We start from the raw sequence: 12,500 nt of genomic DNA on the forward strand, positions 1-12,500 counted from the left end.
AAATGAAGCGAAGGAATATTACAGTCGCCATTTCGGACGAATTATGTTGCTTTTCTTTCGCAGTCCTGCGCGGAGATTCTCTTGGACTTGTTTTCCTGTCAAGTGTTCCGGTAACTGACGGCCAGCGGTCAGTCCTTTAAGAAGCCTCACTGTTTCATCGTTCAAGCCTTCCATGGTTATCTCGAACTATTAGCGCTTGCTCTTGTGCTTAAAGCGGGTGACGTGTTTGGCGAAGTTATGTATCAAACTAGTTCATTATCATTCAATGCGGCTTCTGTTTCGGATGTTGCATCTTCTATATCTTCTTTTTCTTCCTTTTCTTCTTCAAAGCGATTGCTTCTTAGAAGTCGTATTAACGACAAAATTTCGATATCTTGTCTTTCATCGTCTTTAGCTACTTTACTTGTCAATGAATCTATTTCTTTAAGAGCACATGTTCGATGTAAGCGATCTAAAGCGTTGATTACTTCCACAGTAGATTTCAAGTGTTGTTTATTTCCCTCAACAGTTGATTCCTCAGCTGTGTTGCTTTCGGCGTTTTCCTGTTTTAATTGATCTCTACGTTCTTTCTTTTCCTTTCTTGTAGTTTCCCGCAACTTTTTGGCATTTCGCAACTGAAAATTCCTTGCCCTTCGGCGAAGTCTGTGTGATTGAAATGCTATTGTTGAGAAAGACGTGTTGTGCATTTCCTTATTTTCTTTTTCTACTCTGTTCTCTTCAGATTCACTTGAACTTTCGTCGTGTTGAGTTTTGCCGAAACCCACAAATTCTTTTAGTCTATCTAGAATAAAATCCGCCATTTCGAATTCCTTTGACTGCTTGTCCGTGTTGTGTTTCACTTCTGCGTGTGAATCATTCAATATTGCAACGAAAAAGTTGACGAAGATGAAAGCGTTAAGAAGGACGAAAGAGAATCCGAACAATGGACCTAAGACTCGGTTGACTCGCAACAGGTTGGTCAAACCAATTTCTTCTCCAAGGCTCAACAATAATTCTGAAATCAGGGCATTTGGAAACGAGGAATAATCATAGATACTGGTACCTAGCATTAGGACTGCAAATTGAGCATAAGCCATGAAAATGATGATGAAAATAACAGAGTACGATAGCAGTAATCCTCTGGATTCGCGAAATGATGACATCAGAATACTTATGTGGGGATTAAAACGAATCATACGTAACATCTTTATAGTTACAATGAAAACAGCAATTGCCAGCACCAGATTCTCCGCGTAATTCCAAACAACAGCGTCTCTAAAGCTGACTGGAACAAAGGGGTTTTCTCTAACTTTTAAAGCGCTGTTTAGAACGAGTTTTGACTTGATAACGAAGAACACCACAACCAAAAATGAAAACAATATCTGCAGGAGTTCCACCCAATTCCAGGCGTCTCTAAAATAGCTGCATCTCATTTTGTAGATGTTGTACACCTCACGAATCACAAACAAAAGAGCCAATATGATGAACAAAAGCTGGCAAATCAAGTAAAATTGGTAAAATCCAGTTTGCGTGCTTGTCAGTGGAAACGTGTCGATAATGACAAAGGGATGACCATAACCAAATGGTAGAATTTCGTAGTAGAAAGTAGAGATGCTTAAATAGCCCGTATTTGGATTGTAGATAACGAATTCCAGCACAACAGCTCGAGTTTGTCGATCTATCCAACTGTATTCATGCAAATTATCAATCACCTTGGCAGCTGTGGATCTATTGTATCCTAGATCAGCAACAAAGCCCCCTCCACTGTAAACGTCAAAGAATCCCCAACTTGGGGAATTGTGCAGTTGATCCTGAAGCACATAATTCCATGGGGCTGGGCAGAGGCCAGAGAAGTTGGCCCAATCTTTGGAGCCTTCGAAAGGCTTCCATCCTGGTAAGTGATACCGGTTTTGTCTTCCTCACCTAAACTATAGTAATCGTTGCAATGTTTAACTGAATCTCGGGCCAACTCTGGAACAGTGCACGAATCTAAAACAGAGAGAAAGAGTTTTGCAAGTCTATTAAATCTTACTGACTGAGTTTAGGTCGGGCCGGACAGGAAAATATTTGGCCCGGGGTCATGGCATACGGACCAAGCGCAGCGAGGTCAGTGCACCATAACCGAGGGCCAAATAATTTCCTGTCCGGCCCGGCCTTAACTCAGTCAATAAGCATTTTATCATATGGGCTCTTTACACTATTTATGAGCACTCATACGATGAAGTTAGGACAAAATAAACAAAAATTTGGACAGAAAATTTATCTTAATGTTGCTTGCATTTGCTTTTCTGGCTGTAAATAACTTGGATGTTTAAAAGCGACGAAATCCCCTGCAGGCAGTACGTGTTCCTCAGTAGTAGGGCCGTACGGCATTTTCCGGCCCTGCTCGCGCTAATGCGTACGGCCCTCGTACGGGGATTTTCCCAATAGTCTACAATGAAAGCGCGCGCGGGGCCGTAGATAGCCTTTTCACTGTGTGGGTTCTTAAAGGGGCTAGGTCACGTAATTTTAGGCAATTTCAGCACTGATCGAATGGTCATAGAATTAACTAAAATATCAAAATAACTGTTCAAAACTATAGAAAAACTCTAGCAAAACACAGGGAAGCCAAGAAGGGACATAAATGGACAAAACTGGAGAGGATTGAAATGGATTGAATTTGGGTAAATTTGAAAAACGTCGGCCTACCTTTTTTCAAATTTATATCAGTCTATATCAAAATGTCATTTACAAAGCTGGAAAATTATTCTCAGTTGTTATGTGGCTGTGATTTTGCAAATGAAAGACTCTTGTTCTGCCAATTTGACGTTTAGAGCTCATAATTAACAAAATTAAACAAAATTACCTAAAATAGCGTGACCTAGCCCCTTTAAAGTGAGGGTGGGTCAAAAAAATTAACAAACTGCGAGAAAATTTCCTACCTTTCTTTACCCTTAGTTGTCTGAGTCGGGGCATTCCCAGTAGAATGGAGTTCGTGTTATTGATGTACTCTTGTTTGGTGACTTTCTTGCCGTTGTACCACTCGTTAGCGTAAATCCCGTCCACAAACTGACCTTTAAGCCATTTCCAATAAAATCGGGGATCTTTAGCCTACACAACAAAATCAAGAATTAAAGGTGAAGCTTTGTTTCCAGGCATGCTCTTACGATCGGGGCCGAGTGTGAAATCTATGTCAGGGCCTGGGCGGAACGATAAGGTAACCTAGTAGTGAGCGAAATAACGAATTTATTACATACAAAATAAACTCGAATCTACGTTCTGTGACGGTTTTTTCAACTTGTCCCGGACCCACTTCGGCTTTTCCACAGTGTTACACTCACATATCTCGAACAACTTGTCTCTTAACGGAGTTGCGATACAAGTATTAGTTGTAAGCATGAAAAACTGCTCAGTGTAACAGCGCCTTTGAAGTGGTAGAGTATGTTCACCGGCCGTTGGCTCAGCTGGATTGCAACTGAAAGGTATCAGTTGCCCATAAGTGTTTTCGTTTACGTTACTGAATACCTACTCACCCGAGGAAATTCATTGAATGTATCCTCGAGGTTCCTTGTGATTAAATATCCATAATAGCTTCGGTTGCCATAGCACACAACCGTCAATAAGGTTAAAAACAGCATATAAAGGAACAATTCTTTGGCAAACGAAACCATTTTTGCCTCCTTCAATCGGTACTCCCTCGCTAATTCAATCTCGTCTTCAGGAAGAGTCTTTATTTCGATGCTTGGTAAAGCCGAATCCGTCGTCGCATTAGTAGATGACGCATGCTCAGATTTGACTTGATCACCTCTTTCTTTCACATCGGATTTAGAACCAAAGAAATATGCAGTTATAAGCACAATGATGACTATTTTAACTGGCTGTATAACAAACAAGTCTTCCGTAAACGATACGAGCATTGACGAAAGCCATTCGTTGGAAATATCCTTACCCCATTGTAAGCTGAAGAAAAACGTAAACATCGCAGATGAAATTACAGTGACAAAACTCAGGAACCAAGCGATGTATATAAAATAATAAGGAAAGAGAAAGTCTTGTTTAGGTACGGATCTGATTCTTTGTAATGTTCTTCCTGAAAGCGTTGCATGATCGAACAAATTACTTTCGGTTTCCTCTTTTTCTCGCTCTCTTTCCTTTGCTTCACCCCAACATGAAAAAGCCTGAATCCTGCTATGAACCGATGCAGATTTGTTCTTTAGAGCGGATGGCGTTATTTTATTAGAACGATTTTTAGCGCTGTTTTTGAAAATGGCCACTATCAACAAGTTCACCGGAGTTACTATCAATGCGCTCTCCAATCCTACCACAACCTGTCTCCAGCTGAAATTTAAAGGACCAATCTGTATTGTAGGGTCAGCTACGTCGTCAGTCCGATAAAACAACGCATTGACCAACATGGCAGACATCAGCAAGCACAAACAACAAGTGGTCCTTTGAACGCGCGTGAATTTACTCTTCGGGGGCTTGGTAAGTACAGACAACCACATGTGGCCTTCGGTGAAACTCGAAGAGCTTCGCGAGTTTAACGAATACTTGAAAGACTTCTCCTCCTCAAGGGAGATCGGAGTTAAAAGTCTGTCGATTTTGCCATCTCCTTTTTCCAAGGCAAACCACGTGTTGCCGGGGAAGGTCAAAGTTCTTCCCGTTTGGACATCTTTTATTAACATGTGGCTGAAAAACCAAGAGGGGTGTCTTCCTGAGTTGTCGTGCCAAATATGAACAAATTGAATTTCACCCAAAGAAACTGACAAATGAATCACGAACAGGTCTTCGTTCCCTCGTGCCAGGACTCTTCTTGACTCGATCATGTTCCTGTTTAATAATATGCATTGGCTGTCTGCCTCGCTTCCATGAATGACCATGGCAACGTTAGCATCCGTCCCAGAATTCTTCCAAACTCCAGTAACAATGGTTAGTTCGTACTGAAAGCCTTCTTCAATTGAAGAGTTCAGGTGCACAGGGAGGCCAGTCTGTATACACGAAATAAAAAAAAAATACTTTACTGTAATGTAGTCTAAACTGTAAGTGACATAGAATGTAAATATTCTCCAAAAGGTATGTGACGCATGTTTGCCCTCTGGGCATGTAGTCTTTTGTTGTCGTAGCATATTTCAGGTAGGACTGTTGTAATGTGTATTCATCTTAGCTCTCGGGAGGACGTGTAGAAAGTATGGAGGGCTTGACAATTGACAAAACTCCTCAACAAAATACATAAAGCGTTTTCACATGACGTCACGGCGGCCATGTTGGTGTTCCAAAACAAAGAAATGGCGACCATGATGGTGTGCAAAACTAATTCTCAAGGAATTGAACTCTAACTGTATGCAAATACTTTCTTTTGTTTCAGTAATCCAATATGGCTGCTGGTCACGTGAGTGATAACGCTCCCTACAATTCGAAAGAAAGCCAAACTTATTCTCACCTGGGCTCGATCTTTTTTATCAGCTTTTCTTGCAAATATACAAACCAGGAAATACACCAACAGTGCAGCAATAATCGTGCAGAGAACAGCAACATTTCCTGTCTCATGAATCCGCGTTAGTTCCGTAAAGACCACATCGAAATCAAGCTTATTGGGCATAACCAGGACTCCTCCGCCAAATGAGGTCAGGTGGTTACACAGGCATTGCAGAGAGGTTGAAGTGGAATTCAATCCGACCTTAAAAGAGAACCACTTTTTAGGTTAGTGCTACTTAAAGTAGCATTGTTAGAGAGGGCATGCAACATTGCACAAATGCAAACAAGACCGGCACCGCGATAATGCACCTCGGCTGAGCTTGTCTGCATAAGGTCTGATTAACCCTTTCGTGTAAATTGGCGGCTGGCGAGCTTGCGTCCTCGCGGTTTAATTTTACGATGTAATGAGGCCTGCATAAGCACTAGAGAATGGAACAGTTTCCGGTGTCTTGTGGTATAATGCTTGTGTAGGCAAGAGAAAAGAAAGAAAACCAAAAAACAGTCAATGTTACCAGCGAGCATTGTTGTACTCAGAGACGGTTTTCGGCTAGCAGGGCAGTCCTATTTTTCCTCACGACTCTTGCTTTTTCCTGTGTCTGAAAATCTCCCTCAGCCAGACATTCGAGGAGGACATTCGGGGGAGACTCCAGGGGGAGCCCCCCGGTGTTGTGGTCTTTCATACTCTAACATTATGCGTGGGTTGGGTGGGTGAGATCAAATATGGACTGACAGGGGATGCCAGGGGCTCCTTTTAAGGCTGACGTCAGATCTCATCCCAGAGAAAGAATTGTAAACCGCCAGGAGACTGCATATGCTATGTAGAGAATATAAATCTAAATCCAATCCAATCCAATCCATCCATTATTAGAACGAGGGGAGCTTACCTTGCAGCCACGAGACAACCACTGTTCCTTTACGCTGTCCCAAAACAAACATTCCTCCTGTTTGACATTCATCGAATAATTAGCGTCTGTTTTAGGGTTGTAAACCGGTATCACCGTGATGTTTTCTGGTTGTGGAGGGTCCTTAAATTCCACACACGACCTCTTTTGCCGGCCCTTCCCGAAGCAAGACCGTCGTTTGCGTCTTCCGGGTTTTTGCTGACTCTGTTCATACAGAATCCCAATAAAGTAAGATCCCGGTTTTCTTAGCACCGAATCAACCAGGAGGAAGTCGTATGCTGTGTCGTTGCAGTGTTCCTGAGAAATTAAGCGGCACGCCTCATCCGGGAGTTTTCTTTTCGCGTCGTATTTTGTGACGGTTGGCCGCTGATCATAACTCACGAATACATCGAACACAACAGATCCTGTGGGCTGTATCTAAAAAGCAAAGTCAAATTTGTCAAAACATAGTTGACTGACCAAGTTAAGGCAAGTGGTTCTTATTTTAGGATACACTGGTTGCAAATAAATACGAATGATGGCACTTTGCAATGAAACAAAAACGCACAGAAACATCTTATATCTAACTCCAGAAAGGTCCACAGATCCAGGAAATTAGCAATGATGTACCACGAAACTGACAGAATTCAAAACCAGTTCTCTAATTCGTTTTTAAAGTGATTTCTCGGCCACACAAAAAATCATTACTCACCCTGAGTCTTACAGCATTGCCATCAGCGTAGGGCAAATCAATCTTATGGTAGTTCATCTTTCCTTTCTCGCTAGGTTTAGCAAAGAATGGTTCTTTCGGTTCATTTGGCTCTTGTATCGGGTTTAGTCTAATATTCAGCTCCACATCTTCTTTGCTGTTTTCGACCTTTAAAATGTTGCCATTATCATCTTTAAGGACTAGCCTCAAAACATGAGATTTGACCAAAGCTGAACTAGGGTCCGAAGTAAATGGATTGAAAGCGCTCGTTGTCACCTATTGGCAAAATAACATATTTTCACTTGGCTTTTATGAATCGATTTCGTGCATTATTTGGTGTTTGATCAGGCAAAATTTTGTTTGTGACAAAATAATGTCCAAGCGGCTTAGCAATCTAGCGAAAAACTTGACATTATATTTTGAAAGTGAGCTTTCAATACAAGTTGGAGAGAGAGGATTCACAACTTGTTGGGGCAATTATTCCGGGTTAAATAAAGGTATTTAGGTGCTTCAGGCTGCCTTGCTTAACTGTATTTGATAAATAAGCTAGGCTCAAACAGAGACCTATGAGTGGAAATGAAGCAGATAACACAAGGAATTGCAGGTTAACAATTAAGGACATTTTTATGGTGACAACCTCCCTTCATCGCACCAATGTATTAACATGCGCGTGGGCTACGTGTTTCCCGTCCCTTCTTCTGGTGGGTCCAGATTCCTTGCTTTTCAATCCCTTTCGCCAAGCAGAATACTGTACGCGTGAGTCATAAACTAGCGACGCAAGTCGGCCCGGTTGTATACACCAAGACAAGTTGACTGATATGCAAGAATTCAGTACTTTTTTCTTAAATCCAGAAAGAGATTACTATACAAGGAGCTCACCACAGAGTCCACAAATTTAGTGTTTTTGGCTTTGTCATCAGTGATGGCTGTAAACGGAAGCCTAAATCCTACGCCGCCTTGGATGAACTCCTTGGTCTTCTGTAGTGAGCCCGGACTGTTTCTATTAAGCATCATGCTCAATGAGCTGGTTTTCACCCGATGAGGTTCCTGGTCAACAACCATTCTGGACAAAAGAGTCGTTCCTACGTCATCTAAAAGCCTTTCGATATCTTTAGTTACATTCTGGCTCTGAAAGACAACAGATACTAACAGTAGTGTAGCAGCTCTCGTAACCTGCTATTGTTTGGTATTTTGAGCAGCGTCTAAGTCAGTGTTTGGCAGGGGTAGCGAGCCAATGAGAGAGCTGATACATCACCCGATATTAAGAGCAAAGATTTGGGACTGTAACGATGCAATTGATGTTGACGGTCCGGGTAACATATTTTATGGACGGTGTCTCTCAGATTGTGCGCTCGCTATGATTAGCAAATTTGTAATGGTAATAGGACTGAGTGGAGTCCAATTCGGTCTGTTATCATACGAGTGATAACAAAATCGGACGACCGCGCAGCGAGAATGAATGCATTTTCCGCGCTTTTAGTTCTTTGAATCGCGAATTGCCCTTGTTGAAGTTGGCCAGAATCATTAATGAACTTTCTTTTGGTTTTGATGCACAATTAAAAAAACGAAAAAAATCACACAAAAATTTTTGCTGCTTAAATAAACACTGACCTAGCATCGATTGCTCATTTACCTTTGTCTTTCCAATCACGCTGGCTTTTTGAGCAGCAGAATTGAGGACATTGCCAAGGCTCAGCACCAGGTTCTCTCCTCCTCGTTCAACCAGAGTTGATTCAGCGGCATAATCCTCTTTGGTCTTGTCTCGTAACAAGGATGTCAAGGATGACAGAGTTTTCAAAGCAAGATCCTAAGATTTAATTTAGTTTTTAGCTTAGTTCATTGCGGGTGATCAATAAGGACAGGAAGAATTTGAAAATTATAAATATATTTTATTACCAGCAAAACTCATTCTTATTTGCGGTGCAAATCTACAGAGTACAATCACGCTTTTTTTAAAAATCAGCAATGAGGAGGTCCTCAGAGAGGCATGGCGCAGAATGGCTATTGTTTGTAGGACATATACTTGCTTTCTGGCATAAATTACTTTTGTCTCACTTGAACTCCCATGTGGGTTCTTAATAGGCTCCAATTGGTTGCGGTTAGTTTCTTACAAATGCAAATCTACAGGAAAATGCTGGGAGGTGCGAATACCCAGTGGAATAACTGTCCATCAAATGTACAAGCAGTTTGCAGGCAGTAGATTTCCGAACAAACCCGATCACTCCGAATAGTTTGATAGAAAATCCTACATCTCATTTGTGACATGATTTGCGACAGCTTAAGACCGGTTCCCACTTGTGCAATAAGCACAAGTACAAGCATAAGTGTTAAAGACACGTGCGGGAACCGGCTTGAAATAAACGTGAAATAAGCGTAAGCGTAAAGCACAAGAAAGGAAAGCTTATCATACGGTTGTGTTTATTTCACAAGTCGGAACCGGCGTCAGTTTGCACAAGCACGACGATTCGCACACCATCTTGAATCTTACTAGATCTTTTCGGACGTTATTACTACGCTTACGTATGCTCAATTTTCTTCGGCTTGTCTCACTGTGTAAACGGCGCAAACTTATCCTTGTGCTTACGCTTGTGCTTATCGCATTAGTGGCCGGTTCGTATGTTGTGTCATGAGCGTTTTTAACACAGTTTTATTAAGCCTCTTGTGAACTGGAGGCAGACGTCTCGTTGCGACCAATGTTTACCACTTTTGTAAATTGTAATGACAGGGAATTTCACAATTTTTGTCTTTGTTCCTGTCACGTTTCATTTTACATCATTCAGAGCTGAGAAATCATCAACCGTGATTCACGCGAAACATGCTTGGCTTAACTTTAATTACGTTCTAGACGAGCCAAACTCCCCTGTTTTCTCTGTTTGAAAATGGGCCAAAATTGTCATTATATAAAAAAAAAACTCGCCTTAAATGCACGAACCGACTAGTTGGTTTTCTTTCCCGTGCGACAGTTGTTGAAGCCTTTTTTGCAACTCTAATGCGTAAAACACTGAAAACACAAGTGTGCACCGGTCTTAAGAAGCCGACCATTACGAAATCGACTCGCTGGCTTCTCTGAGTTTTTTATAGTTTGTCGCTCGATACATTTTCGGTTTAGATTTCTTTTTGCCCGATTAAGAGATTGTCGATGCTGGAACCAAGGACAGATATTTTAATGCTTTTTATTGTGGCCTCAAGTCCCAAGCAATCGTTAGGCGGCATGAAGCCAACATGATGAATGAGTTTCTGATGCGTTTCGGACGCGTTACGCTGGCGACATGGAAAGGGAAAGGGAAAAAGAAATGATGATGATCAAACTTGTCCGCGCAATTATTTGCGACAGAGTTGAAACTTTTTTGAGGAGGGAGGGGGGGGGGGGTGGGTGAAATTTGGGGTCCTTGTTCTCTTAAATTTGCTTGTGTTCCCTTGTACCCTAAATTGCTTCCAAAGTTGTTGTCAGCTTCTTGATCCATAAAATGGTTTATGTCCCCTTGTTCCCGGCTAAGATCTTTTGTCTTTGTTCCCCAGTTCTTTTTCCCTTTTTACCGCGTTATCCGTTCGGATCACGAGCCAAAAAGTAAATAAAAAAACAGGGATGTCAGATATGGTCTTCCAGTGGTCCTTAATCACCTTTTGAAGAATCAGGAGGCTAAAAGCGAAAATAAGAAGCCGTGTTTCACCAATTAACCCCTTCATGCTGATAGCAGCGAAAGCTCCTGAGCTTGTTTTTATTTGGGTGTTCTCCGAAGAAAGCAATTACAGACTTCATGAAGATATTTTGCAACCGTAGAAGCGAAGGTAATGGCATCCGTTAGTCGCACTGTGTTGTAATTTCTATGAAATTCGGAAACTCTCCGCCGGTGGATGAAGGCACTGGCAAGAAGGTTAAAACAGTATCCCATAATGCATATTTCCCTTTCCAAATTTCAAACGGGATTTTGTTTTGTCCAAACAGAAACGATCCATGATAAAGTAATGAAGTATAATAGTAGATAGCTCGTGTTTATAACATGGCTATTACGTGCCTACCTGTGTTTCTACTGTCACTTGCTCGGGTTCCAGGGTTGCTCGGCCAATCACAGATGTGATTTGAGTCAATGACTGCAAATTACCCACTTCCACAGTAGACACCTCTTTTACAATAGAAGACTTAATCTGCAAAGAAACAAATAAGAAAATGAGATCGCAAAGGATGTGTTCTATCTGTTACAATACATAAAAGAGACTGCGTGTTTGATAAGACACAGGGATTCGCTTCCCGATCTCATATTCTCTTGGTTAGCTTTTATCATGTCGTATTTTACCAATGCAAGTAGGATAATGCCCGAGAAACTTCGCTAAATTTATTTCCAATATGAGAAAAAAAAGGATTACATCGAATTGGGAAGACGACCTTTTCTGGAATTGGGATGTTTAGAAGTCAGTTGCCGCGTTTTAGGCAGCATAGGCCGCATAGGCAGCGCACGGTCTAATCACAAAAACTTGAAATTCAAAATGCCAACGTTGTCGCCCTCCCCTGAAAGACTTTTGGGGGAAATCAGCAAATCTTGGCCAACGTCCTCAATTTTTTTCTCTTTCTTTTAATCTTCTTTTGTTTCCAAAACACTACAAGACGATTCATGATACGCATTGTGTTGGGCATGGTGTTGTTGATTATAATGCAGTCGCGTTAAACCAATCAAAACCGCCGGAATATTATTCCAAACAACAATCCGAATTTTTAATAGATAGTAGATTCTTGCTTTAATAAATGTTTTACTGTTGACTTTGTTCACGTACTTCAATCTTGTCTTCAGTTGGAATTGTTTCCGACTGTTGCACAGTTTGCAGGACGGCGTTTGCGAGCTGAGTGGCCTTCTTCACGTCACCCAGTTGCACAAACTGATTAAGCTTACTGTTGTTACCCACAGCAAGACCGCTGAGATCCTCTCCTGCAGGCGGGGGCTCAACCTAACAAAAACACAAAAGACGAGCAACAGGTGAGTTCATTACTAACATACATGGCAGTTTGACGGATGAAGCTTGAAGAACTAGGGAACGGAATTAGACTGCGTATGAGCTGAGTGTCGCAGGGACACACACATGCTGTATGACGCACTGAAAAACATTTTATGCAATTAACGTCACTGGTGGGTGAGCTGCATAAGAAGCAAAACTCTGCTTCAGGAAAACATATGTGGTACGCTGTTCCACGTTTGGCATTGCTGAAATCAGAAACGGATCTTAAAAGTGCTACTATGACCAAAAAAATCAATTTATTTTTCTTTAGATTTCAAAAATATGTTAACTAAAACGGTAAGTGACCCAAGTTTTAAGCCTTGATTTAAAGAAGTCGCCTCTTTATTTTCACTAGAATTTTCCTATTTCACGGACCGCCATTACTGAATTTTGAGTCTTGAAGGAGCTGGATCGAGAAGAAAATGGCGTCAAAGACTCAATGGTTTAAGAATGCAATACGTCTGTACGCGGCTGAATTAATATGCAGA

At 41.5% G+C, this 12,500-nt stretch overlaps 1 protein-coding gene across 1 annotated transcript in view; it reads right to left on the reverse strand.

The window, feature by feature from the left end:
- Nucleotides 1-12,500, reverse strand: part of LOC138014049 (polycystin-1-like protein 2) — a 14,128-nt gene that overhangs the window by 134 nt on the left and 1,494 nt on the right. Inside the window, 11 exon segments of the mRNA XM_068861078.1 lie at nt 1-1,885; nt 1,888-1,968; nt 2,901-3,069; nt 3,492-4,946; nt 5,399-5,635; nt 6,318-6,752; nt 7,027-7,299; nt 7,903-8,151; nt 8,657-8,830; nt 11,044-11,169; nt 11,794-11,964. The exon segment at nt 1-1,885 is cut by the window's left edge and continues 134 nt beyond it. Coding sequence (XP_068717179.1) covers nt 243-1,885; nt 1,888-1,968; nt 2,901-3,069; nt 3,492-4,946; nt 5,399-5,635; nt 6,318-6,752; nt 7,027-7,299; nt 7,903-8,151; nt 8,657-8,830; nt 11,044-11,169; nt 11,794-11,964 — 5,013 coding nt within the window. The 3' untranslated portion in view covers nt 1-242.

This window comes from Montipora capricornis, chromosome 8 (assembly GCF_036669925.1).
Source record: "Montipora capricornis isolate CH-2021 chromosome 8, ASM3666992v2, whole genome shotgun sequence".
Taxonomy (NCBI): Eukaryota; Metazoa; Cnidaria; class Anthozoa; order Scleractinia; family Acroporidae; genus Montipora; species Montipora capricornis.